This window comes from Podarcis bocagei (assembly GCF_964188305.1).
Source record: "Podarcis bocagei genome assembly, chromosome: 9".
In the NCBI taxonomy this organism is placed as follows: domain Eukaryota; kingdom Metazoa; phylum Chordata; class Lepidosauria; order Squamata; family Lacertidae; genus Podarcis; species Podarcis bocagei.
In genome coordinates, this window is record NC_138134.1 from 34,082,738 (window position 1) to 34,110,039 (window position 27,302).

The 27,302-nt window shown below is 46.4% G+C and overlaps 1 protein-coding gene across 2 annotated transcripts in view; it reads left to right on the top strand.

The window, feature by feature from the left end:
- The window catches only part of MFAP3L (microfibril associated protein 3 like), a 34,296-nt gene extending 7,461 nt beyond the window's left edge, over positions 1-26,835 (top strand). The window contains exons 2-4 of one of the 2 annotated variants that reach the window (XM_081209193.1): positions 16,008-16,127; positions 16,221-16,625; positions 20,750-26,835. In XM_081209193.1, coding sequence (XP_081065319.1) covers positions 16,349-16,625; positions 20,750-21,624 — 1,152 coding nt within the window. In that variant the 5' untranslated portion in view covers positions 16,008-16,127; positions 16,221-16,348 and the 3' untranslated portion in view covers positions 21,625-26,835. Of the gene's footprint in view, positions 1-16,007; positions 16,128-16,220; positions 16,626-20,749 lie in introns of those variants that run through there. The other variant, XR_014011820.1, reaches the window with a different exon arrangement.
- Positions 26,836-27,302: the final 467 nt, after the last annotated feature.

Genomic DNA, 27,302 nt, shown 5'->3' on the forward strand with positions numbered 1-27,302 from the left:
CTGCAGATCAACAGATGCTGCAATTCTGCGAACATAGAGTGGGCTTGCCATGTTCCTCCATAAAGCCTCACTTGGAGCGACACTGACTAAGGATTGGGAAGAAATTCAACTGAGTGTGTGTTTAAAGGCACAGCTACCTAATTTGCACTTTCAAAACCGCATGTGAAGCAAAACACAGCCGCCTTCAAAATTCAGACTTCCGAATTTTGCAGTACAAGTAATGTGTACAAAAATGCACATACTAGGATAATGTGTGCAGATGTTAGTGAAAACAACACACAAAATATATCTCTGTTAGGAAATTGATTTCCAAAAGTGTGTATATAGTATAAAAAGATGCATACAAACATGTTCAGATAAATTCACACTAAAATATTGATGAATTTTCAAGTTCTTTAAAAATGCAAAGTGATGTGGTGAACTGAACTTAAAACGAGAAAATGAAAAACTGATTGGTACCGAAATTAACAGATTAGCCTATCCTTCTGACATAGTGTCATTCCACTGAGCATTATGGGTATACATGGTAACTGGCCAGAGAGCTGCTGCTGCTGCTACAACAGCAACACTGAATTATTACTATTATTGATTAAATTTGTTTGTTGCTTTAGCTTGCCCAAGGCAACCCAAAGCAACTTTCAAACAAACAAGGCAAAAACAAAACCCACACAGGTACATTGAAACCTTTAAAAATATTTGGTTGTTGTTTAGTCGTTTAGTCGTGTCCAACTCTTCGTGACCTCAAGGACCAGAGCATGCCAGGCACCCCTGTCCTCCACTGCCTCCCGCAGTTTGGTCAAACTCATGCTGGTAGCCTTGAGAACACCATCCAACCATCTCGTCCTCTGTTGTCCCCTTCTCCTTGTCTTTCTCAACACCAGGGTCTTTCCAGGGAGTCTTCTCTTCTCATGTGGTGGCCAAAATATTGGAGCCTCAGCTTCACTCTAGTGGAGAGCTTTGATCAAACGTGATCCACCTGGAGCAGGAACTGGCAAGCCACTCCAGGATTCCTGCCAAGAAAACTCCATGGACAAAGACAAAAACATTCTACCCACTTCTAATAGCCCACAGATAGTTAAGGGCCAAAAGCCTGGTTATAAAGGAATTGTTTCGCATGACACCTAAAGATATATAAGAAGTGGGGTATAGAGCTTCTGCTCCCAGGAAACTAAAAATTCATATACCGTATTTTTCGGACTATTGGACGCACCGGTCCATAGGACGCACCTAGATTTGGGGGGGGGGGAAATAAAGGGGAAAAAATTTATCCCCCCCCCCGCCAGGCGCAGGGCTGGGGCGGGGAAGCCCGAGCTTCCCCCTCCCCCAGAACGGGACTCAGAGCCATGCCGAAGCTGCGCGCAGCTTTGGCATTGCTCTGGGAGCTTGCGGGGCTGGGGGAGGAGGAAGCCTTCCGCCAGCCTCCAAACCAAGTCGGGGGACAGCGGGAATGGCGCGCTATTTCGCGACCTGATCTGGAGGCTGGGGGTGGGAGAAGCAAGCCTGCTTCTCCCCCCCCACCATCCCCACAACCTCCAGATCAGGTCGGGGAATCGCGGGATGGCAGCGCTCCGCCATCCCGCTATTCCACGACCTGATCTGGAGGCTGGGGGTGGGAGAAGCAAGCCTGCTTCTCCCCCCCCCACCATCCCCACAACCTCCAGATCAGGTCGGGGAATCGCGGGATGGCAGCGCTCTGCCATCCCGCTATTCCACGACCTGATCTGGAGGCTGGGGGTGGGAGAAGCAAGCCTGCTTCTCCCCCCCCCACCATCCCCACAACCTCCAGATCAGGTCGGGGAATCGCGGGATGGCAGCGCTCCGCCATCCCGCTATTCCACGACCTGATCTGGAGGCTGGGGGTGGGAGAAGCAAGCCTGCTTCTCCCCCCCCACCATCCCCACAACCTGCAGATCAGGTCGGGGAATAGCGGGATGGCGAAGCGCCGCCATCCCGCTATTCCACGACCTGATCTGGAGGCTGGGGGTGGGAGAAGCAAGCCTGCTTCTCCCCCCCACCATCCCCACAACCTCCAGATCAGGTCGGGGAATCGCGGGATGGCAGCGCTCCGCCATCCCGCGATTCCGCGACCTGATCTGGAGGCTGGGGGTGGGAGAAGCAAGCCTGCTTCTCCCCCCCACCATCCCCACAACCTCCAGATCAGGTCGGGGAATCGCGGGATGGCAGCGCTCTGCCATCCCGCTATTCCACGACCTGATCTGGAGGCTGGGGGTGGGAGAAGCAAGCCTGCTTCTCCCCCCCACCATCCCCACAACCTCCAGATCAGGTCGGGGAATAGCGGGATGGCAGCGCTCCGCCATCCCGCTATTCCACGACCTGATCTGGAGGCTGGGGGTGGGAGAAGCAAGCCTGCTTCTCCCCCCCACCATCCCCACAACCTCCAGATCAGGTCGGGGAATCGCGGGATGGCAGCGCTCCGCCATCCCGCTATTCCACGACCTGATCTGCAGGTTGTGGGGATGGTGGGGGGGGGAGAAGCAGGCTTGCTTCTCCCACCCCCAGCCTCCAGATCAGGTCGTGGAATAGCGGGATGGCGGAGCACTGCCATCCCGCGATTCCCCGACCTGATCTGGAGGTTGTGGGGCTGGTGGGGGGGAGAAGCAGGCTTGCTTCTCCCACCCCCAGCCTCCAGATCAGGTCGTGGAATAGCGGGATGGCAGAGCGCTGCCATCCCGCGATTCCCCGACCTGATCTGGAGGTTGTGGGGATGGTGGGGGGGGAGAAGCAGGCTTGCTTCTCCCACCCCCAGCCTCCAGATCAGGTCGTGGAATAGCGGGATGGCAGAGCGCTGCCATCCCGCGATTCCCCGACCTGATCTGGAGGTTGTGGGGATGGTGGGGGGGGGAGAAGCAGGCTTGCTTCTCCCACCCCCAGCCTCCAGATCAGGTCGTGGAATAGCGGGATGGCAGAGCGCTGCCATCCCGCGATTCCCCGACCTGATCTGGAGGTTGTGGGGATGGTGGGGGGGGGAGAAGCAGGCTTGCTTCTCCCACCCCCAGCCTCCAGATCAGGTCGTGGAATAGCGGGATGGCAGAGCGCTGCCATCCCGCGATTCCCCGACCTGATCTGGAGGTTGTGGGGATGGTGGGGGGGAGAAGCAGGCTTGCTTCTCCCACCCCCAGCCTCCAGATCAGGTCGTGGAATAGCGGGATGGCAGAGCGCTGCCATCCCGCGATTCCCCGACCTGATCTGGAGGTTGTGGGGATGGTGGGGGGGGGAGAAGCAGGCTTGCTTCTCCCACCCCCAGCCTCCAGATCAGGTCGGGGAATAGCGGGATGGCGGCGCTTCGCCATCCCCCTATCCCCCGAGCTTGTGGGGCTGGGGGGGGAGAAGCAGGCTTGCTTCTCCCCCCGCCAGCCTCCAGATCAGGTCGGGGAATAGCGGGGTGGCGGCTCTGCACCTCCCCGCTGTCCCCAGCTTTTGGGTGCAGGCTGCTGCCCGCAAGCCTTGCGAGCCCGCGGGACATCCCGCCGGGCTTGCAAGACTTGGGATAGCTTCCTGAAGCCTGGAGAGTGAGAGGGGTCGGTGCGCACGGACCCCTCTAGCTCTCCAGGCTTCAGCAAAAGCCTGCATTCGCACCATAGGACGCACACACATTTCCCCTTCATTTTTGGAGGGGAAAAAGTGCGTCCTATAGTGCGAAAAATACGGTAATTTCTTCCCATCCCCAAACAAATCCCTGAACACACCCCTCCACTTTCACCGCCTACGAATGGGTCTTTGGAAGTGGGGCGGTATTGTGCAGATTTGTTCTCTCTCCTTTGTGAGTATCAGAGCCTTTTGTTGAAGCATTACCTTTTATGAGAACTACAAACTGTTCAGTGAATTAAAAAAAAAAACAAAGCTTGAGGAAATGTAACACTATTGTCAATAGTAACACTTTGTGGTCTTGTAAAAGGAGTTAATCGCTTTTTTTAAGAATGTGTGCAAGTTCCTTAAGAACAGTCTCCACCTAACAACCAGGAGGATTATAAATGTTTGATTAAGGATGTTTGACCTGTAGGCCCAAGTCAGAAATACGCTTGCACCTTCGTTTGAAATAGTGATAGTACCCAAACCTGTAATTTGGGATGACCTTGCTGAACCCTTGGGTTCAGTTTCTGTTGCAATATTTGCCTTTTCCTTTCCCACCCCAGCCTGGGTAGCAGGACAGAGAGGCCTCGCACTGAGTCCTTGGTTAGGCCTTCAGCTCTGCTACAGCAGTTCCCATCTCAACATAAGGACCAGTATAGGATGCTGTTTTGAATGCTTGCAACACAAACCATTGGAAATGTAGCTCTCGTTATTCTACTAAAGGCAACGGACGCTGAGGACTGTATTTACTATGAGTTGTATTCAAAGTAGCACTAAGTGGCTGGGGCAAGCCAGTCAGATGAGTGGGGTACAAATATTGTTATTGTTATTGTTATTGTTATTGTTATTGTTATTGTTATTGTTATTGTTATTGTTATTGTTATTGTTATTGTTATTGTTGTTGTTGTTGTTGTTGTTGTTATTATTATTAAGCTCCTTGTGCAAGTGGAACAACTTCTGTCTGCGCAATTGGACTTCTTCCAGTCTCAGCTCACCAGCCATAGCTGTCAACTTTTCCCTTTCCTTGCGAGGAATACTATTGGGAATAAGGGAATTTCCCTATAAAAAAGGGAAACATTGACAGCTATGCCACCAGCACCCCCTAATTCTGTTCTGGCAGATTCCCCAACACTCTGGATCAGATTTGGGATTGTCATGGGGGCAGGGTCCTGTTGTGGAAGTTGTTCCACTCACACAATTATTCAGTTGAATACTGCCCTATAATTCCAGCTGCAGCAACAACTTAACAGGAGCTCTACCACAAAGCTGCTCCCTCTGTTGTTGCTCCCTGGTAAGCTTTTGAGAAAGGGAAGTAGTGGCAGAGGACTTGGAGAGATGGCCTCAAGGTAAAACCCATTGCAAATTATCACTAAGCTGGGACTGTCGATAGTACTTCTGAGCCCAAACACCTCGTTACACAAGCAGGTCTCCTCCAACCACATAGCTGTTCTGAAAAATTGGATGGATTGGTGTCCTTTAGTTCTTTGTTTGTTTCCTTTGTTTAAGCTCCTTAAGTTTAGGTATCTATAGCCAGACATGAGTTAATAGCAAGTATGTATAGTAATAATGCAGGAATGACAAATACTTTCTAATAATAATAATATCTTTATTGTCATTGCCCCCTCTCGGGGACAACGAAATTACTTTCTAGACTTTCTAAATTCTAGACACTGTTTGCTGTCCCTAGAATCTTGTGTTGGTTCCTCCATACACTCTAAAGATCAGAGGCCAACAGGACCTATAAATCTTATCAAGGAACCGTGAAACCTCAATATCCCTGATTTTTTACGGTTCTTCTCCCTCTTGCTGACTTTTTTGTTTCCATGCCCTGTTGATTCTTCTTGCCTATGCAGGAGGTAAGGAACTTTGGGACTCATTCTCAAGAGAGAGAGTCTTTCTCTTTCTGTATTTCACATCGCAAACTATAGGGTTTCCCCTGGAATACACTCTGTATATGGGGACTCTCTCAGGCCACACCCATCACCAGAGCTGCTTTGCACCTTCTTCTTACGTGTTTTTGCCTGTCTGTAGTGTGTCCTTGCACTCTGACCTTGTTTCTTTTTTGACTGGCGGGAGGGAAGTGTAAGTGTGAAGAAACTAACTCACCATACAAAGGTAAAATTCATATGTCTTGCTCCTCCCACTTTCGCATCTGGCCCTTGCACCACTTTCATGTGGCCCCCTGGAAGGCTGACTTGAAAAGGATTTGGACACTGGGCTGAAAATGTTTCCCTACTCCTGTTCTAGAGGAGGGCCTGGTCCAACAGCTCACCAGAATATACTGCTTGCCTTATTCCAACACTGATTTTGATATGGCTCTAGCAAATCCTATGAGATCTACCAAAGTCTCTAGACACCCGTATACATAAAGGGATATAAGTTTGCATACACGTCCTAAAGCACGATCTACAATTTAGCAATGCACTATTGTCCTGTAACAAGTCAAGCCCTTTTGGACACCTGGAACGCAATAAAATGTACCACTTTCCATGTTTGGATCTTGCTTCTGCTTCTGTTTTAGGAAAGGAAGCAAGGAGGACAAGCACACAAAATTAGATTTGCTCCTTAGTCCTGTCTCTGACTAATGGCTGATTCATTACGCACACTGGAAAACAGAAGGGTGTTGTTGCCTGCGCATTGCTGAGCCATAGGAAGCATATGAAATAGGAATAGATGAAAGAGTTTCCTAGCAGGTGCAGATTGTATTTCTCTAACCACTGAGTGGCTGCAAACAGTTTCCCCTGCATATCAGGGATTAGGGGCAATGGCTTCCAGATCACGGGATGGCTTCCATAAACAGAGCCCTGAGCCCTAGCAGATCTTTTTTTGGAAATTAAACACTGGAAACAGTTAAATGGGGGGGGGGGAGAGAGGCAAGTGGTATGGCAGGGAGGCTGCAGGCAGAAGATGGGGAGAATTAGCCTAAGAGTCCTGATTTTGCATTTCTCTCCTTCATTCTTAACAATAAGAGGGATTTAACTGCCTGATACATATGTGGTGTTAACATGTATATATTCCACATGCACTGCAGCTTTGAAGAAGCAGCTGTACTCAAAGTCATTGCCTGGGGTATTCTTGTAATGAGTTAAACAAATATCTAATAAAGAGATACAGCTGTTTCTGGAATAATAGCTTTGTGTACCAAGCTGCAGAGAGTGACTTGCCCGCCCTCATAAATAAACAGGGCTTCTAAATAAATCCAGATGATTTATGCAGCTGTCGTATTCACAAGCCCCTCAGAACTCCTCTAAAGAATAGATGAAATCAACCAAGCAAGGAACTAAGTGAACTTTTTTTTAAAAAAAAAAAGACCTTCATCAAAAAATATTTATATATATATATATATATATATATATATATATATATATATATATATATATATATATATATATGCTTTCGTAGATTTTCACGGGTACAGGAATGCAGGTTTTGGTGTCTTCGGGTGTCTTCCCGTGTAAGAGTTGGGGTGTCTAGGCGACGTTTCGACGAGGTCTCACTCGTCATCTTCAGGCTGGTGCTTTCGGCTTCTTGTTACTAGAACAGAGCAGGATCTCAGTGTTTGAGTTCCTATAAATACTGTTGAGGGGGTGTGGTGTATAGCCTCCAACGTTCTGGGGAGAGAGGGAGTTCCCAGGTTAGTGTGCCTTTTCTTCTTTTGTTCCTTAATTACTTGAGGGATATCTTGAGTGATTTCTTGAGTGATATTCTGAGTACCACTTAGGAGGGTCATTAGGTGTGGATTAGTTGCTAAAGCTTTCGTGTCTTGACCTCTTGAGCTTGTGAAAAGTTTTTCTGAGAAGATGGCTGTACTGCACTTAGTTGTGCTCTGGCTTGGCTTCGTGTATAGGGGCGAGCTGTGGTTTTGTGCCCTGTGCCAGCCAGATCTGTGTAGGGATTGCAGGGGGGTGCAGCATCCGGAGGTGCCACTATGGTTTGGCTACTGGATGGTGTCTGTACTTTATCTGTGGAGAGGGTCTGGGTTTGGGTCTGGTGTGGTTGATTGGAGATGGCGTTCTGTGTGTCTCTGGTTCTGGTGTCGGTTTTTGTGGGGAGGGCTAATTTCCAGATGTCTGGCAGGCGGGACGTGTCGTCACGCTTGTTCATGTTGTGAGGGTGTTTCTCTATCTCGATGGCTTCCATGATTATTCTCTTGTGGTGATGTTCCATGTTAAAGAGCAATTTGGAATCTGCAAAATTAATTTCGTGTCCTGTTTCTTTCATGTGTTGGTAAAGAGAGGAAGTTTTTTCTTCTTTTTTGACTGCATTCTTGTGTTCTGCGATACGTGCATTTATTCGTCTGTTTGTTTGTCCAATGTACGTGGCTGGGCAGACTTTGCAGGGTATTTCATAGACCCCTTGGTTTTCTAACTGGATTTTATCTTTTGGGTTTCTGAGGATATTGGCTATTTTTTGGTTGGTGCAGAGCACAACTAAGTGCAGTACAGCCATCTTCTCAGAAAAACTTTTCACAAGCTCAAGAGGTCAAGACACGAAAGCTTTAGCAACTAATCCACACCTAATGACCCTCCTAAGTGGTACTCAGAATATCACTCAAGAAATCACTCAAGATATCCCTCAAGTAATTAAGGAACAAAAGAAGAAAAGGCACACTAACCTGGGAACTCCCTCTCTCCCCAGAACGTTGGAGGCTATACACCACACCCCCTCAACAGTATTTATAGGAACTCAAACACTGAGATCCTGCTCTGTTCTAGTAACAAGAAGCCGAAAGCACCAGCCTGAAGATGACGAGTGAGACCTCGTCGAAACGTCGCCTAGACACCCCAACTCTTACACGGGAAGACACCCGAAGACACCAAAACCTGCATTCCTGTACCCGTGAAAATCTACGAAAGCAAATATCTCACCTCTACGGGGAGGAAACCTTCCAGCTGACAAGAACCTACGAGAAACTAGAAATCCGAAGAGCCACCATCTTATGTGATCTCTTGTTCCTACGCAACTGCCGAGACAACAACTTAATTCCCACATGCTTCCAACTTAAATTCCACTCTAAAACCCCAGCTACCGAAAGGATCCTGAAACGAACTGAACTATCCCTAATCAGAAACGAACTTCATAAGAAAAGATACCTACTAAACCAAACCAACAAAGATCTGCTCACTCTTCACCTCAAACTCTGTAACAAAATCCACCCTGCACTCTGGGACAAATGCAAACAACTAGCCGTTTGGAGAGCTGAAACAGAGTCCTCACATAAGACAGACACACACACCAACAAACTCCACAAACTAGAGAAACGCCAGAAGCCCAGCCACCCTCCACAACAACCCATGAAACAAACAGTACATAACATATCAGACAGGATCCTCACCTCAACTGAAACCAAAGTACTCTCCAAAGGTTTCAACTTTGCAGTCGCCCCGAGACGCATCCCCACGGAAAACATCATATGCGGAGTCGAAGCTAGCCTAACCAAAATCAACCCAGATGAAGCCAATAAAATCAGACTTGAAGTCACCAACATCCTCTGCTCCAGCAAACCACCCAGAAGCAATTTACACAAAGAAGAACAGAAAGCACTCACCAACCTGAGGAAAGACAACAACATAATCATTCTCCCAGCAGACAAAGGTAATGCCACTGTTGTGATGAACACATCGGACTACCAAGCAAAACTATCAAATCTACTCCAAGACCCTACCTACCAACCTATAAAAACAGATCCCACCACCTATCTGGAAAAAACCACCAAATCCAAAATAAAAGCCTCTCCTATCAGTGAAGAAATCCAGCTAAGAATCATCCCCAGAGAAAAATCATCCAGATGCCCCAAACTCTACGGTCTCCCCAAGATACACAAAGAAGGAACACCACTCAGACCAATAGTCAGCTCCATAGGCTCACCTCTACAAAATCTCGCTAAATTTCTCGCTAAGCAACTTCAGCCCTATGCAGAATCTATCGCTTCACACGTTACAAACTCCTTCCAGTTCATAGAAACAATAAAGAAGCAAAACCTACATCCCGACGACCTACTTGTGAGCTTCGATGTTGTATCTCTCTTCACACAAGTGCCCATTAATGAAGCCTTGACAGCCATTCAAAACAAATACAATCCCCCCGAATACATCCTGGACCTGACCAACCACTGCCTAACCAACACGTACTTCATCCACAATGGACAAAGATATAAACAGATAGAAGGAGCACCTATGGGATCACCCCTCTCACCGGTCATCGCAAATCTGTACATGGAACACTTTGAAACCAATGCTTTAGACAAGTCAGAACACAAACCCAAACTTTGGCTCAGATATGTTGACGACACCTTTGTAATTTGGCCACACGGGAAGGAAAAACTAGATAGCTTCCTCACACATCTCAACAGCCTACACCCCAAAATACAATTCACTATGGAAATAGAAGCCAACAACCAACTTCCCTTCCTTGACGTCCTAATCTACAAAAAACCTGATGGCTCCCTAGGACACACTATCTACCGGAAAAAAACACACACCAACCGCTACTTACATGCACAATCACACCACCACCCTGCACAAATAAACTCCGTAGCCAAGACTCTCATCTCCAGAACCAAACGCCTGGCTGACAAGGACCACTTGACAACTGAGTTACAGAATCTCTCAAATGTGTTAATCGCCAACGGATACCAACAAAACAGGGTTACGAAGCTAATCCAAAAAGAAACACCCCCCAAAAACCAAGACACAGAAGAAAACAATGGCATGGCCCTCCTTCCTTATATCAAGGGCACTACAGATAAAATTAGCAAAATCCTCCATAAACACAATATCAAAACAGCCTTTTGCACCAACCAAAAAATAGCCAATATCCTCAGAAACCCAAAAGATAAAATCCAGTTAGAAAACCAAGGGGTCTATGAAATACCCTGCAAAGTCTGCCCAGCCACGTACATTGGACAAACAAACAGACGAATAAATGCACGTATCGCAGAACACAAGAATGCAGTCAAAAAAGAAGAAAAAACTTCCTCTCTTTACCAACACATGAAAGAAACAGGACACGAAATTAATTTTGCAGATTCCAAATTGCTCTTTAACATGGAACATCACCACAAGAGAATAATCATGGAAGCCATCGAGATAGAGAAACACCCTCACAACATGAACAAGCGTGACGACACGTCCCGCCTGCCAGACATCTGGAAATTAGCCCTCCCCACAAAAACCGACACCAGAACCAGAGACACACAGAACGCCATCTCCAATCAACCACACCAGACCCAAACCCAGACCCTCTCCACAGATAAAGTACAGACACCATCCAGTAGCCAAACCATAGTGGCACCTCCGGATGCTGCACCCCCCTGCAATCCCTACACAGATCTGGCTGGCACAGGGCACAAAACCACAGCTCGCCCCTATACACGAAGCCAAGCCAGAGCACAACTAAGTGCAGTACAGCCATCTTCTCAGAAAAACTTTTCACAAGCTCAAGAGGTCAAGACACGAAAGCTTTAGCAACTAATCCACACCTAATGACCCTCCTAAGTGGTACTCAGAATATCACTCAAGAAATCACTCAAGATATCCCTCAAGTAATTAAGGAACAAAAGAAGAAAAGGCACACTAACCTGGGAACTCCCTCTCTCCCCAGAACGTTGGAGGCTATACACCACACCCCCTCAACAGTATTTATAGGAACTCAAACACTGAGATCCTGCTCTGTTCTAGTAACAAGAAGCCGAAAGCACCAGCCTGAAGATGACGAGTGAGACCTCGTCGAAACGTCGCCTAGACACCCCAACTCTTACACGGGAAGACACCCGAAGACACCAAAACCTGCATATATATATATATATATATAAAATCTTCACCTCAGCTGCACAGTGTTGTTTCTGTTTACCAGATTTTTACCAGCAGGGCAATATTGTTTAAAAGGCATGCAGATAAATTTCAACACAAAAAATCCACTAAACCATTTTCATGCAGAAAAAGTATGTTTCTTTGTGGAAGAACTTTACTCTTTTCTTCTCTTTCTTTTTTATTTCAGCCTTAGCATTGATTCAGATGCTATATAAAACTCTGGGGACTGCAGATGTGGGAATCTCTCATGCTTCTGAATCCCCGCCCCCCAGTAATGTTTCCGGACAGCAGCTCTCATCATGTCTGACCATTGGCTATGTTGTCTGGGGCTGATGGAAGTTGGAGGTCAACAATATCTAGAGAGACGCTTGAGACCTAGGGGATTCAAAGATTGCTGCTCCCATATGAACCCACCTGGAATGCACGGATTGGGCTGAGAGTCACCCCCCCCTTATCCGTGCCTTGAGCGTTATAATTTTATTGGAAATTCAAACACGAAAGTGATTTTGCATCCATAATCCAATTCATAACCAATTCATATAGGTGATATCCAGCATTAATCATGCTCAGAGTAGATCCATCAAAATCAGTAGACATGTTACTTAAGTTCTTTAATTTCAGTGGGTCTCCTTTTGAGGATGATTAATGTTGGAATGTAATGTGTGATGACATTTAGGGCACAATCCTGTGGTCACTAAGAAGGCATCCCGGGAGCCATGGGATTTTGCAGTGTTCCTTCCCCTGTTCCCCCAAGATTGCCCCCAGGTGGGGCTGGGGAGAGATGAAAGCCCTACAGCTGGAATACCTCTTTCCCCTCAGGCTACCTCCTTTACTACCACAAATTCTCCCTCCCCTACTCATACTAGATTGCTCTGCCCATTGATAGTAGCCAAAGGATATTCCAAGTTGTGCTCTTTAAAAGAAAATGAAGGTGACACCTTCTGGTTTCAAGACCTGTTGTTACGATCCATATTCTGAAGGCATTTACAAGTCAAAGAAAAATTTTGCTGGGGCCATGCACAAAGAAAAAACTAAGATAGCTTGGCTAACTTCATTGGTACTTGCTACTCCTCAAGTGAGCAGATACCTAGAGAGATGGAAGATGGTGGCTTTTTGCACATTTTCTATTCTCAAGGAGAGTCCATATTCAAAGTTCAATACTTTATAAATTGGGAAATTATTATTAATCATGATGGTAGCACTAATAATTAATTCATGAATCGCCTTTTACAGATCTGTCTCAAGGTGATTTGCAAGCATATAAAAACCGCAAACATATGTTTAAAAACAATACAAAGAACAACTGCAAATAGGGTTTGAAATGCATAACATAAGACAGAGACCTTTTCATTTGGCTGGAAAAACTTGTCGAAATGCAACTCCTCTGCCAATTATTGCAATCATTCATTGCTTTTCAATTGCTGCATGGAATGTGGCTGTGCAAGTATCATAAGCACTTATGCACAGTGCCTGTGGCATTGCTTGTGAAAAGCAAACACAGCCTTCTTCCTGTTCCCATGCCACTTTTACTTAATTGTTAAAAATGTTCTTGCTGCTTGTAGGTTCTCCATTGTGCTATTTCGTAATTATGCAGCTCTCTGATACTTGTGTTTTAAGGGTGCTTCCAGACTGGGTGTGTGTTGTAGGTTTGGTGTTCCTCAGTTTATTTGCTTCTAAAGAAGGCTAACAGCAGCTTGGTTTTCCCCACAGCTAGGCTATACCCCGTCCTGCAGAGATTCAAATCCCTGCTGATAAGGAAATGCAGTATCACGTGAAGGCTGCAATCCCAATCCCACTTTCTTGAGAGTAAGTCTCATTGACATTTTTATGATTTGGCAAAATTCCCCTCTTACGCCATTTTTACACCCGAAAACCAGCACATGTCAGGAATTTACCTGACGTATGCAAGCCTACATAATTACACTGTAAATGTTCTAGGGTGGAACTTATACAAATGTAATACCAAGGACAAAAAATGTCCCAATAAACATGGAAAGCAGAAACTGTTTTGACTTCACAAGCTCATAAGAAAGAAATAAGAGTATCACTCATTTTAAATCCAAATTTACTTTTGTTGTGCTGTTGCATTTGTTGGGTTGTGATTTTCCAGCCCATATCTATAGGTATAACTAAAATTACTTGAATCTGTGAGCAGATGAAAGAAATGATTATACAGTCCTTTCCCCAAAATTAATGATGTGCCTGAAACAGATTGCTATGAGAGAAGTTATTACATCTACACTCCACTCAGAACTGGTATTGGAGTGATTAAATGCTTCATTTGCACATTACAACATGTGATTTGTAGATGTGGCAGAGTGATGTGGCTTCAAAGCAAGCAAATTTGACTGCAGGTCCAGTGTATGGTAATAAGTATCACAAAACAGATTTGTTTGCAAAGAATGCACTCATGCCAACTGCTAAGAGAAGTGCTATCTGCACATGAAATAATATGTACCTGGGTAACTTTAGCCTTGATTTGAATATACCTGCCAATTTTCCTATGATAAACATACAGTACCTTTTGTATTCCATCATGGAGTGGGGGGGGGGGACAAATGAGACAAAACAAACAAACCCTGCTGTTCCTGATTGGTAAGACTGGGGGTGGAAAGGGCCCTGCCTAATATAATCCTATGCATGTCTATTCAGAAGTAAGTTACGTTCCTAGGTAGGAATGAATGGACAGAGTTTCTCATTTTCCCCTAACCAGTTCTCCGCATTTCCTAAGAACGCTTACTAATGAGTGATCCCCATTGAACAGAATGGGACTTACTTCCAAGTAAACATGAAGAGGGTTACACTGTTAGGCTGTGTCTAAGGCTCTACACTCTCGCTAGGAAGCAAGTTCCCTTGAAGACAGTAGATCTTTCTTTTGAATAATGCATAGGGTTGTACTACATCAGATCATACTATATTCCTTTTTCTGCTTGCTGCAGGTTGGGAAGTTGGGAGAGGGGAAGAAAGAGATTTTATTGTGAGAGAAGGTATGCACACATGCATTTTGGCGTAGTAACTTTCAGGTGGGTGCGGTGCTTTGAAGATGCTGCCACAGTATATAAGTTGAGTGTGTTTCAGTGCCTATAATTCAGCTAGCGCTAGTGAAAAGGATGGGGATGGAGAGATCCCAGAGGTGATGTTGTTCAACTATAAATGGCTCATAGAGTTGGAGACAATTGCTTGCTCATATAAAAACTGTGAAAAGCCAGAGAGATCACAGCTACCAATGAGTGGGACTTATCGATCACCCTTTCTAGCCTGTCATTGCCTTGAGTTCACATCGTTGAGACTGCACATTAACCAGTGAACTTTTGAACCCAATGTGTTGCCAGAAGCGCAGCACATGCTGTACACCCGGGGGCGGGGCCATGAGGGTGGGGCGAGCATCCCAGGGGGTGAGACGCCCATGGGGGCAGAGCGACCTGTCCATGAGGGATGGAGCGAGCCACCCATGGTGGGCTGCTTCCTGGGCGGGGGCAAGGGAAGGGAGCTGGGCCACTTTGCCAGCAGCCTTCCTCCCTTCCCTCTTCCTTTTGACAGCTCAGGGGAGGCTCCCCCCCCCCAGAAGCAACCACGACTCCCAAGCCTCCCCCAACTTGGGAGTCGTGGCCAAATGTCACCCCCCTCAGTGATGACACCTGTGGCGAACCACCCCCACCGCACCACCTTCTTCCACCTCTGTGTGCTGCATCAGTAAATCCTAATGTTTTGCCTTTCCTTCCAAGCCAAAATCTGTAGGTTGCATATGATAATCTTGTTTAGAAGTACATTGGTTTGGATACTCTTAAAACATGTCTTCATGAAATTTAGAGCCTCCTATGTCATTATAAAGGGTTGCATTAATTAATTTGCAGGGCACAGTACCACATAAAGAGGTGGCCAAGCATTGCTTTGTTGTGTTGGGATTAATGGGAGTGTGACAACATTTTGCTTCCATAATGCTTTCTTCTCTTCATTACATGACACAATCAAGGGAAGGATTACAACTGAGGGCTGTGAAAATCCTCACCAGCCACGGACTTGTTAACCATTTGAAGCTACTGGGCTACCCTAATTTCTGCAGAAGCTTTTTGCAGACCATTCCCTTTGGTGGGCAATTCTCAGTCAAGGAGGAAAGAAAAGACTCCTGGTCCTTACAGCACTTGCTCTGGACATCAGCTGTTTGGTGTTTCTTGAAACACTAATACAGGGAGGCAGCAACAGCAGAGAGATGGTTATTTACTCCCTGGGCACATTTTCTCAAGTCCTAGTGTGCTACAGCTGCTTCCAAGGATTGCTGGACTTTTCTGCCCCCATGACTCAACTATTGATAGATTTGTTGCTCAATTAATAATATCAACCACATTGCACTGCTTTAATGGAACAGATCACAACTTACATTCTGGATCTAGTGAAACCTTAATTGCATCACCAGTAGAGAGGTTTTTTTGCTGGATAATTGACTGCTAAAAGGTTATAATAATTCAAATGTGTTTCAGGGCTCTGCCTGCGTTATAAGCTATGACCTTAGCTACATTCTGTCACACAAAAATCATGTGTGCTTAAATATTTTTGCATCCCCCCCCCAGCAGCCTTTTACACATGTGCTTATGTGATTACCTCTAGATGTTGTAGGATTACACCTCCCATCATCCCTGACCATTGGCCATGTTGCTTGAGTTTGATGGGAATTGGAGTCCAGAAACATCTGGAGGATACCACATTGGCTACTCATGGTGTAAACAGGTTGGCATAACTGGACTGGTTAAGAACATATTATTCCACTTTCAGTAATGTTCCTCACTCCCATTTGCTGATATTACTTCTCCGATTTTGCAGGGTATTATTTTCTTGGCTCTTAAAATTTCATGGATCGAGGTTAATATTACCCGTGGCTTCTTCAGGACAGTGCACTACACGATTCCTGGCCCATCCTTAAGTCTGCTCTGCAGTGCACAAGAAGACAGATGAACATGTTCAGCTGCCACCTCTTTTTGTACTATTGGACTACCATACACCTTTCCATCTTGCTAGCAGTCTTGACAGCTGCTGAAGATGTCATGAACAGCACTTTAAACCACACTCATATGCTCTTAGGATCTTTGCCTGTGGTTGTCTCCAGAGTTGATCACATTATAGTCAAAGAAGGTTACAGTGCCTTGATTGACTGCAACGTTCAAGGTAATCCGGGGCCAGAGTACAAGTGGTACAACTCCAACGGCCGTTTGCTGAAGGAAGATACAGGTATGTAACTGTGGAGCTAACACATGGTCCGTCTAGTGCAAACATGAGATGCTACAGTTATTGTGTTACATATTTACTTTTAAAAGATATTTCCCTCTTGCCTTCCTGAGCAAATTCCCTCACAGGGCAGCTTCCATGAAGTAAAGTACTGTATACTAGGGGTGGCTATATATGAGGACCCCCAAAGCATTATTATTTTTTGCTCTGTCCCCCACCATTTCTTGTAACAGTGGCACAAATGGGGCATGAGTTGAGTGGAGAAGTTTAAATCCTTTGACCTAACCCAACACCCTGATAGGAATTCAGCTCTCCTCCTTCCCCCGTCATCAGCTGGTTCATTTGATAGATTGTGGCCTTTGTGTACAAATAAGAATGTGGGGAGTCTCTCCCACTTTGGGCCATGGTCACCTATGGCACGCAACCCCTGGAGGACTGGTCATGGGCGAAGGTGGCCAAAAATGGTTCACAACCCCTACTGTACACCATAAGCACATAATAACAAACCATCATTTAGAAACAGTAAAATGAAATAATCCATGAAAGTGATGGCAGCAGCAAAGATGAGGTCAACGTGACAATGCCAATAAGTAAATAAAGCGCAGCTGAACATAGAATGTCATTTCGGCACCAGTTCATGTTGATAGGATTAGAAAACCATTTTTAGGAATATGTATCAGTTTACAGCACCTGCGCTCAGCAGCACTATATCAGGGCAGGACTTTGGGGCAGAAGTCCAGGGCCCTGCCCAGCAGAATGACCGGGCAAGGCCGGCTTGCCACATTTTGAAGTAAGTGGAGTATGACACATCACCATCTCATTTATTTATTAAATTTAGATCCCACATCTTCCTCTAAAGCAGGCATGGCCAAACTTGGCCCTCCAGCTGTCTTGGGACTACAACTCCCATCATCCCTAGCTAACAGGACCAGTGGTCAGGGGTGATGGGAATTGTAGTCCCAAAACAGCTGGAGGGCCAAGTTTGGCCATGCCTGCTCTAAAGCAGTGTTTCCCAACCTTTTTTGGGCAAAGGCACACTTGTTTCATGAAAAAAATCTCGAGGCACACCACCATTACAGCCCCGTGACGTCAGCGCGCAGCGTCACGCCGGGAGGGACGCACGAAAGTGTAAGTTTCAATTTTTCCCCTCCCCCTTGCCTTCCTTCTGTGCCAACCGCCAAAAAGCCAAGAAAAAAGCCAAGACTTAGGGCAGCAGGTCGACACAGAAGAAGCTCCTACCTAAGGACAGGTGCGACGGCCGTGTCCTCTTCTGCCACACTTGGCAGCCCTGCCTCATGGTCGTGACTCCCACCCTGATTTCTCCCCGCAGGTCGAGCGGCACAGGCAGCCCAATGTGTCCAGCCCAGACACAAGCCCCGCTTCCCCACTCTAGATCCTGAATGCGACCAAGTGCTCTGGACTCCCGAGCAGGGTGGGAAAGAGGACTCGCATCTGGTAGCCTCCGGGCTCCTCGCCTGCTCGAGGGATGGCATTGCAGGCAAGCTGCCGGCCGTCGCCATCGCCGCCCCCTCATGCGAGTGGTGGGCCGGGGGAGGCTCGCTCTCTGTGGGGATGTGGCCCGCACACGCGGCCCCGCTTCCTCCTGCCCAGGGCTGAGCTCCTTACCCGCGATCTCGGTCTCGCGCACGCGGATCCCACTTATTCCGAAGCTCGCGCCACTAGCCGGGGCTCTCACACCGTGCCAGGGCGAGGCGGCGCGGCCCACTGACGTCATCGCGGCTCACCGCCGCCCTCGACTTCCCTGTTCCCTCCCCTCCCTCGGGTCGCCGTGGTTACCGAGGACTGCAAGCTGCTCGGGCGAGCGTGGGGCATTAAGTGGGAGAAGGAAAATTAAAATTAAAACTCGCCTGAAGGCCGCCTCTCCGGATATGAAGCTATCTTTCGAATTTTTTAATTTTTCCAGCGGCACACCAGGCAACGTCTCGCGGCACACTAGTGTGCCGCGGAACACCGGTTGGGAAACACTGCTCTAAAGGATCCCGTGTCAATACTAAAACAATACAATTAAAACTCCTTTTTTAAAAACAAAACAGTTCAAATCTCCTAATCCCCTTGAATAGCAGCTGGTGCAGAGCAGCCATGGGAGAAGAGCCTTGCTTGTGGACTGCCCTGGGGCAGCTGGCTGGGCAAGAAGCAGGTTTTGTTTTCTGCAGTCGCTTCCTGTGCAGCTAACTATGCGCAGCAGAAATGGGTTTACACATTTTCTTCCCAAAGAAAGCAAAGGAAGGAACAAGCTGAACTGTGGAGGACAGAATTTCAGAAGCAGCGTAGGAGGCTTACAGCACATGCTTTTGTGTTCTGAGCGATTCCGCTAGAGTTTGAATGACGCCGCTGGGGCTCAAAAGACCTGCAATTTGCAGCGATGTTATTTAAAGCACTTGCAAAGCACCTCTCGCTGTGACAGGCAGGAGGACTGCCTGTGGTGTGCAGGGCAAGACGTGCAAGGGCACAGGGGGCGGCCTTGCCTTTGCCACTGCAAGCCATCAGCGTTCCCTGCCCATCTGCTCCCTGCTCATGCACTCTGCTCTCAGTTTCTTTCCCCATCTAGTTGCTCTAACCCAAACAGTTATGTTGCGGTTTCTGGCATTGGGTGAGTGTTGCAGCTCAGTGGGGGAGCACTGACTTTGCATGTAGATGGTTCCAGGTTCAAATCCTGGTGTCTTCGGGTTCAGCAGGGAAGGACTCCTGTCTGAAATCCTGGAGAGTTTCTGCCGATGTGGCCAATGCTGAGCTAGGTAGGTGGTTGCTTTGTCTCAGTATAAGGCAGCTCCCTATATTCCTGAAAGGTTGGGTAACCAGTGAGGAGAAGCGCCTTTGCCAGAGAGCTCCTGTCAGGCAGATGAGACAGTACTTGGCTAGATGAACCAAAAGTCTGACCTGGTATAAAGCAGCTTCCTAAGGGGGGAGAAGTTGCTTTAACCTCTCTCTTCCCCCAGTTCTGCGTCTTAATGCCTGTAAAGGTAAAGGGTAAAGGGACCCCTGACTCTGGGGTTGCGGTGCTCATCTCGCTTTATTGGCCGAGGGAGCTGGTGTGCAGCTTCCGGGTCATGTGGCCAGCATGACTAAGCCGCTTCTGGCAAACCAGAGCAGCACATGGAAATGCCGTTTACCTTCCCGCCGGAGCGGTACCTATTTGTCTACTTGCACTGGTGTGCTTTCGAACTGCTAGGTTGGCAGGAGCAGGGACCAAGCAACAGGAGCTCACCCCGTTGCGGGGATTCGAACCGCCGACCTTCTGATCGGCAAGTCCTAGGCTCTGTGGTTTAACCCACAGCGCCACCCACGTCCCTATTGCCTAAAAATGAATGTATATGAGAAAATCTCTGTTAGGTGCATTTGAGTCTATTTGTGTTACTGGGCTTAACCTTGTCTAACTCTGCTAAATTGTGTTCCTTGGTTAGAAGACTGGTTCATGTTTCAACTTGCTTATAAAACCACTTAAATTTCATTTACTCGCACAGGATGCATTGGCTTTTGGACCACAGGATGCCCTTCAGGTCAGATGAATTTAAAAGTTCCAAAGGTTGTTCTTACTTCCTTTATTTTGATCACAGCTTGCTGTGCCAGAATGTGCACACAGCCAGTCCAGTTTAGCCACTGAGCAAGATAAACCATAGCAATCCTGACAGGATATGTTTGGGTTATTGTCTAGGCCCGTATAGAAATGTAATAAAATATAACAATTATTATTATTGTGGAGACCAAACCTATGTGGGTGTTCTGCTTGCATGTAAACCCTATATGTGTGTGGGGACAAAATATGTAAGCTCCACCCCACTCCCACCACTCTCCAGCTTTGGAGAGAGGGTGGGGGTCATGTGATGCAGGGACAGGAGCTTCCATTATTCATGGAGGATCACCCCCCACACACACCAAGTTTGAGGGCGGCAGGGATAGCCATTTGGGGACAGGCTTAGCACACTGTCTTTGCATTCTCATGGTCCTATATGCACGCAGAATGCCCAAATAGGACTGTTGTAGAACATTATTTCCAAGCTATTTGCAGATAGCATTGGTGCATGGTTGTGATAAAAAAAAAATATTCTGCTGACACTTACTTTGCTTAAACAAAGGCATTTTACTGATCACTTTTGCGTTCTTTCCAGCAGGGAAATGGATTTTTGACAATGGGCAACTGAACATTACTAGTGTGTCATTTGAGGATCGAGGAAAATACCTGTGCGTCGCTTCTAACATCTATGGCCAAGCAAATAACACAGTGACTCTGAGGGTTGTCTTTACCTCTGGAGATATGGGGGTCTACTACATGATTGTATGTCTTGTAGCATTTACCATTGTCTTGATCTTAAACATCACTCGGCTGTGCATGATGAGCAGCCACCTAAAGAAGACTGAGAAAGCGATCAATGATTTCTTTCGGACGGAAGGGGCAGAAAAGCTGCAGAAGGCTTTTGAGATTGCGAAACGCATCCCAATCATCACATCGGCAAAGACCCTGGAACTTGCCAAAGTCACGCAGTTCAAGACCATGGAGTTTGCCCGCTACATTGAAGAGCTGGCTAGGAGTGTCCCGCTGCCCCCTCTCATCATGAACTGCAAGACTATAATGGGAGAAATCATGGAGGTGGTGGGGCTAGAGGAACAGGGCCAGAACTCTGTCAGGCAGTCAGCTGTAGGACAAGAGACTGCTGAGACAGAAGAGATGTACATGATTCCCAACTCCCTAAAGCGTAGCAACTCTTTCACCGCTGACTCAGATGCTTCCTCTCTGCACGAACCACCGCTGAAGATTGCGATAAAAGTGTCGGTCCACCCGTTGGCTAAAAAGGACTGGGTGGATGACCAGTCACATGGCAGTATACAATTGGAAATTAAAAAGGAGAAGGAAGAGGAAGAAATTGTCGAAGCGCCAGAAGAACCTCCTGAGCCGGTCTCAGAGCCTCCCAGTGAACCGACCCCTCCTGAGGCAACTCTGGGAAGCAACATGGACACATGCACTGTTTACGAAAGCCATGTATGACACAATCTTCAAATCTATGCATAGCAAGAATATTAGGTGGAGCACTCTTTAAAAACAAAAACAAAAAGGATAATGTTTTTGCCAATAAGCCTTACCTAAAGACTATCATAGCAAAAGCCTGCATGTATGGATTACTGGGCCCTTTCTTCCTGAGGGTCGAACCAGACATTACAGCTGAATACACGCCATACATTTAAAGCGCATCTCCCCTGCCCCCTCCGAAAAAGAATGCTGGGAAGTGAAATTTACCCCTCGTAGCTACAATTCCCTGCACCCTAAACAAACTACAGTTCTCTGGATTCTTGGAGGGGGTTATTTTAAATGTATGGTATGTACCCACTTAGCATGACTAGCAATCACACCTGGTTGTGTTTAAATTTAAATACCACACATGGGATTCTCCACTTTTCGACTTGGGTTGGGAACCTGGGGGTTTGTGGAACCCAGGAGATTTAACATTTTCTCTCCAGCCACAACCCCAATGAACCTCTTCCCTACACTCTGCATGTGCAGCATTTAGCAGCAAAAGTTTCCATTGCTGAAAAAAAATCTGGTCCCACCACACGTCTGATGCAGAAAGAGGAAACCTTGATGTAGCTGCTAGTTGTGCTATGAAAGTCTGGCTCGGCCCTTAGTTTAGTCAGGAGGTTTGTGAAGGAATAATTGCTATTACACTAATATGAATTGCATTTTAATGTTCAGGAGATTTTTTTTTAAAAAAAATCACAAAATATTTACCTCAGAATTGTTTAGGTCAGCGTTGCTTGTGATGGGTACTTGGAATCCATGTATAGTGCTTGGAAACAGGACTTAGAAGTCTGGGTCCCCAAAGACCCTTGACTTCGGAGCAGGGCTCCTGAAGTCAACGGAACTATTGTTTTGTTCTACTATTGAAATGTTTCTCAGTTTATGAAACACAGCAAAGAGGTTCTTGCCTCTTTCTTCTCTGTGACTTGCTCCCTTACGTGTCTCTTGTGACTTTGCTCCCATGATTCTGTAATGCTGTTCAAGAGGGAGCATTTCCCTAGCCAAATGAAAATCTGTGTGGGATGCCATTTACTAGCGCTTTGTAGCAAGCAAGAAGAAGGTCAGATGAATTTATTTCATTTGAAAGCAGGCAATTTGTATTTAGAGCATGTGGAGTGGGGGAGGGTGGAGCGGGGGAAATGTCCTTCTTCTTTTGCTCCTTTGGAAGAAAGAGCCCAACAAATGTTGCTCCGTGGGGAGGATACACTAAGCCACTTGTTTCTGTTGGAAGAGGGCTATTTGTCTCCAGCTAGAAAGCTTTATACAAACAATGAGTGCAGCCTGGAGCACAGTTGCCCACTTCCCCAGCTATGGTGGCCACATGCAAAGGAGAACTTGGCCCCTTGGGTAAGAGAGGACGTTCTACAGGTGATGTTTGTCATGAAGGGACTAGACGCAGTGGTTCTCAACCTGTGGGTCCCCAGATGTTGTTGGGCTACAACTCCCATCATCCCTGAGCTCTGGCCTTGCTAGCTAGGGGTGATGGGAGTTGTAGTCCAACAACATCAGGTTGCGGGAGGCTGCCCTAACCTATGCACAATACTGTTGAATTGTAATGAAATGTGAATGCAGGTCAATGTGTAGCATGGGAACAGCACTTGCAAATCTATGATTTGGAGGGGAATTCAATTATTTGCTCAGATGTTTGGAAAGAAGCCATTAGACCTCTGTGAAGTCAATGAATGTAAATCTACACTGGCATTTATGGGCAGCCTGGTATTGGGCAAGTCTTGAGCTGAAGGATAACTTGACTGCATAAATTATGTGAACGTATTGAAGGATGCAGGATGTAACAATCATAGTGATCTGGTTTATATCTGATTAGTTATAACGTAGGCCCACAGGCGCCAATCACTGTAGCACAGATGGTCATCTTAGCTTAGCTCCAGCAGATTCTACTTCCAAAACGTCACCAAGAAGCATATAGTTTTCCTACAAGATCAACTCTTGCGTAGCCAGAGAGTCATTATGTATATACTTTAATAGACAGCCTGTGCTAAGGAAAAGATAGCAGTACATTAAATGTTCACATGAAATGTCTTCTGATCTCACTGAGGCTCCTTTTAGGAATCTCAGAAGAAACCTACTGGATCCAACACTACTGGATCAGATGTAAAGGCGACAAGTCTGTGTGGATGAGTGTACTTGCTCCACCTCCCGTTGTTCTGGTCACTCTCCGTGAGATGAGTGGAGACTGCCCTCTTGTACTTGTGAATTCTCCCTACACATTTTAGAACACTGGGGGATTCTTAAATCTGCAAGGAGCCTCCACAATTACAGGGCAGCCGACTCTCAACTTGTGGAGGATGCCAAGAATGGCAATGTGGGTGTTCCAGCACACACACACACACACACACACACACACACACACCCCTCGTGTATTTATTTAGTATGCCATGCAAATGTCTTAGATGGGGCTTTTGTTAAAAAGGATTTCTTCAGCTGCCACAAGTTGCATGTACAGTCTTAGCACTTAGATGCCTATTTGATTGCTGTCACTACTCAGGAATTTATAGATCTAAGCAGAACCTTTGCCCCAAGAAAAAGCTCGGATGAGTTAGAAAGAGAAGAAAATTAACTCAAATGTTCTCCTTTCCCTTTCTGCTTTCAGCTTTTCTTCCTTCCATTCATTCACTTAGAACACCTTCCTTGTGTGCAGCTATTCACAAGACCTATACATTAGACTATAGCTACTTAACCTGGAGTCACCATATTTAAATCCATGTGTCTTTTCCATAGCACATGGTCCAAGAATTAAGCTTGTCCAAAGATTAAGCCCTGTCTTTCATCTATTTACATGTCTGTTAAGTTCGGATGTGGATATACTGAGTGCTGGGCTGCAGACTTCCCATTTTACTTTGTGGAATTTCCTAGCTTCTGTATCCCTTCAAGATGATGTTATTTGGGGGGGGAATTTGTGGGGGGGAGGAATTCCATAAATTAGCACTTTAGCTTTGGAATAGTTGTGCATCAGTAACAGACTACAGGCCTATACACACTTAGCGTGAGAGTAAATCCCTTTGTACTCAGTGGAACCTCTGAGTAGGCATGTGTAGGATTGCACTGTTAAATGCAGTATACTGTAACAGCAAAATGAAATTTCAAAAGGAGCATAGATGCTGCTTATTGCCTATTATTTTTAAAGGCAATCCTTTTCTTAACAGTCTTACTGTGTTCAGTATTTGATATGCACAGGCAATGAGTCATGCAAACCTCAGACTAGATAAAGTTTCTGCCCTGGAGAGCTTGCAACTGAAAACCAAGATTAATACATGAACAGGAGCAAATGGCACATGCAGCTTATATTTATTTTGTGCAGCACTTTATAAACTAAATGGCAGCAGGTTAAGACAGCAAAGGGTCTCCTAGCATTTTAAAGATTCAACCAATTTAATCTTCTGTGCACAAGAATTTACTTCAGCCAATTGAACCTGTTTCCCTCCAGAAGTTTAGAACTGCAAACTCCCCTCAGCCCCAGACAGCACCTGGAACAGGAACAGGGTTCATGGGAGTTGTTGTCCAAAACATCTGGAAAGCACAACGTTGTGGGAGGCTGCTCTACATCAAGTGCATGGCGTTATCCTCAGTTGTAAGGTGTATGTATTCAGGGGGTGGGAACTAAAAAACGGCATTAAATAGCAATGACGTGCACAAAAGTACCACCTGTAACAGTTAAATTAAAGCTTTAAAATGTATGCAAAATAACCATAGTGATCATCAGGCTGAACCAAGCAGCTTGGTTCTTTGGCAGTGTCTTGGCAAAGCAAAAACAGAAAGGAACACTTCTCACCATATGTGCTGTTCTTTCCTGGGTTTCCATGTGTCATTGTCGGCTCTTAGCAGGGCTCTGGAATGTGGTCTTAGGCTAAAAGCTCAAGAAGAACCCTTTCCCTGTCAGGGTGAAGGTAACTCCACAAATAAGGGGCTTGAGGAGCTACATCACTGGATTATGGTTTAAATAGGTTGTGCAGGAAGAACCAATGTGGTATTTCTCCATGTGTTGTTGACCTACAGCTCCCTCCATCCCTGATCATTGACCATGGGCCTGATGGGAGTTAAAAAGGTAAAGGGACCCCTGACCATTAGGTCCAGTCGTGGCCGACTCTGGTGTTGTGGCGATCATCTTGCTTTATTGGCCGAGGGAGCCAGCGTACAGCTTCCAGGTCATGTGGCCAGCATGACTAAGCCGCTTCTGGCGAACCAGAGCAGCGCACGGAAACGGCGTTTACCTTCCTGCTGGAGTGGTACCTATTTATCTACTTGCACTTTGACGTGCTTTCGAACTGCTAGGTTGGCAGGAGCAGGGACTGAGCAACGGGAGCTCATGGGGATTCGAACTGCCGACCTTCTGATCGGCAAGTCCTAGGCTCTGTGGTTTAACCCACAGTGCCACCCGCGTCCCTTGATGGGAGTTAGAGTTCAACAAATGATAGAAGGCACCAAATTGACTACTCCAGGGGTTAGTATCATTTTATCACATCTCAGATACAAAAGGACCTATGATGCAGGCTAAAGACTTCCGTGAATGTGCTTAGTCTAAAACAGAAACCCATTCTTGGAAGGGTGAACTAGCTATTGATTCCTTAATGCAGCTTTTTTGTCTCTTCTTAGAAGATGTGTTCCTGCCCTCTGCTTGTCAGCTTATCTTACAGGGGCTGCACTTTAAGATGCCAGTGTCTGCCTATTTTTTTCTGAATTGTTAACTGTGAGTCTAGTATACCAGGAGAACTTGTGGCTTTGTCATTCTTCTGCTCAACAGATAAATTTAAAAAAATGTACTGTAATGTATCAACAGGTTTTCCTAACCTAAGGCAGCGCGTCGACTACTGCTCAAGCAACTGTAATCAATGTTAAAGTGTTAAGTATTCATTCAAGCCTGAACTTAGAGAATTGCCAACAATTACCTGGGCCAGAGGTGAACAACTACCTGTGGCTCTCCAGATATTGTTGGGCATCAACCTCGGACAGCAAGTCCAGCAGTCAGGGATGATGGGGGTGTTTCTTGTTGTCCATCCTGACTGTGGCTATTCAGGCCAAACACTATTTATGGACTGCAAACCTATGTTCACAGAATGTAGAATTTCTGCATTTTCCTCGCTGCAAAGAAACTGCTTGCACTGAAGCTAATGTTGTCTTCATTATTTCAGGACAAATGTAATGAACATGAGTATTCTGCTGAACAAATGCGTAATTGCCGTGTCTTGATTTTTAAGAACAGCACATGCTGATATTTTTTTAGCTGACTGGCAGTAACTGGGATACAGACACAAGTTAATTACAGGAAGTTCACACAGACGGGGTGTTTTCTGCCCCCTCCCACCCTCAGCAGACCTTGTGTTCCATGAAAACCTCCTTTCTGAAAGTAAGTTCAATCAAAGAAAGTTACCTGTTTTTTTCTTTGCCCAGCAGCTCACCCTACAATCCATTATGAGAAAGGATGGCACCCTCTGAGGCCCTTCTCTGGGTACCCCTCTGAGAGAGGCTTGGAGAGTGGCAACAAAGGAGAAGGCCTTTTTTGTTGTAGCCCCGCTGCCTGTGGAATGATCTCCCCAGTGAGGCCTACCTGGCACCAACACAGCTTTTTGGTGCCAGGTTAAGATTTTCCTCTTCTCCCAGGCATTTGATGGGATACGAGCCAACTGGGTTAAGGT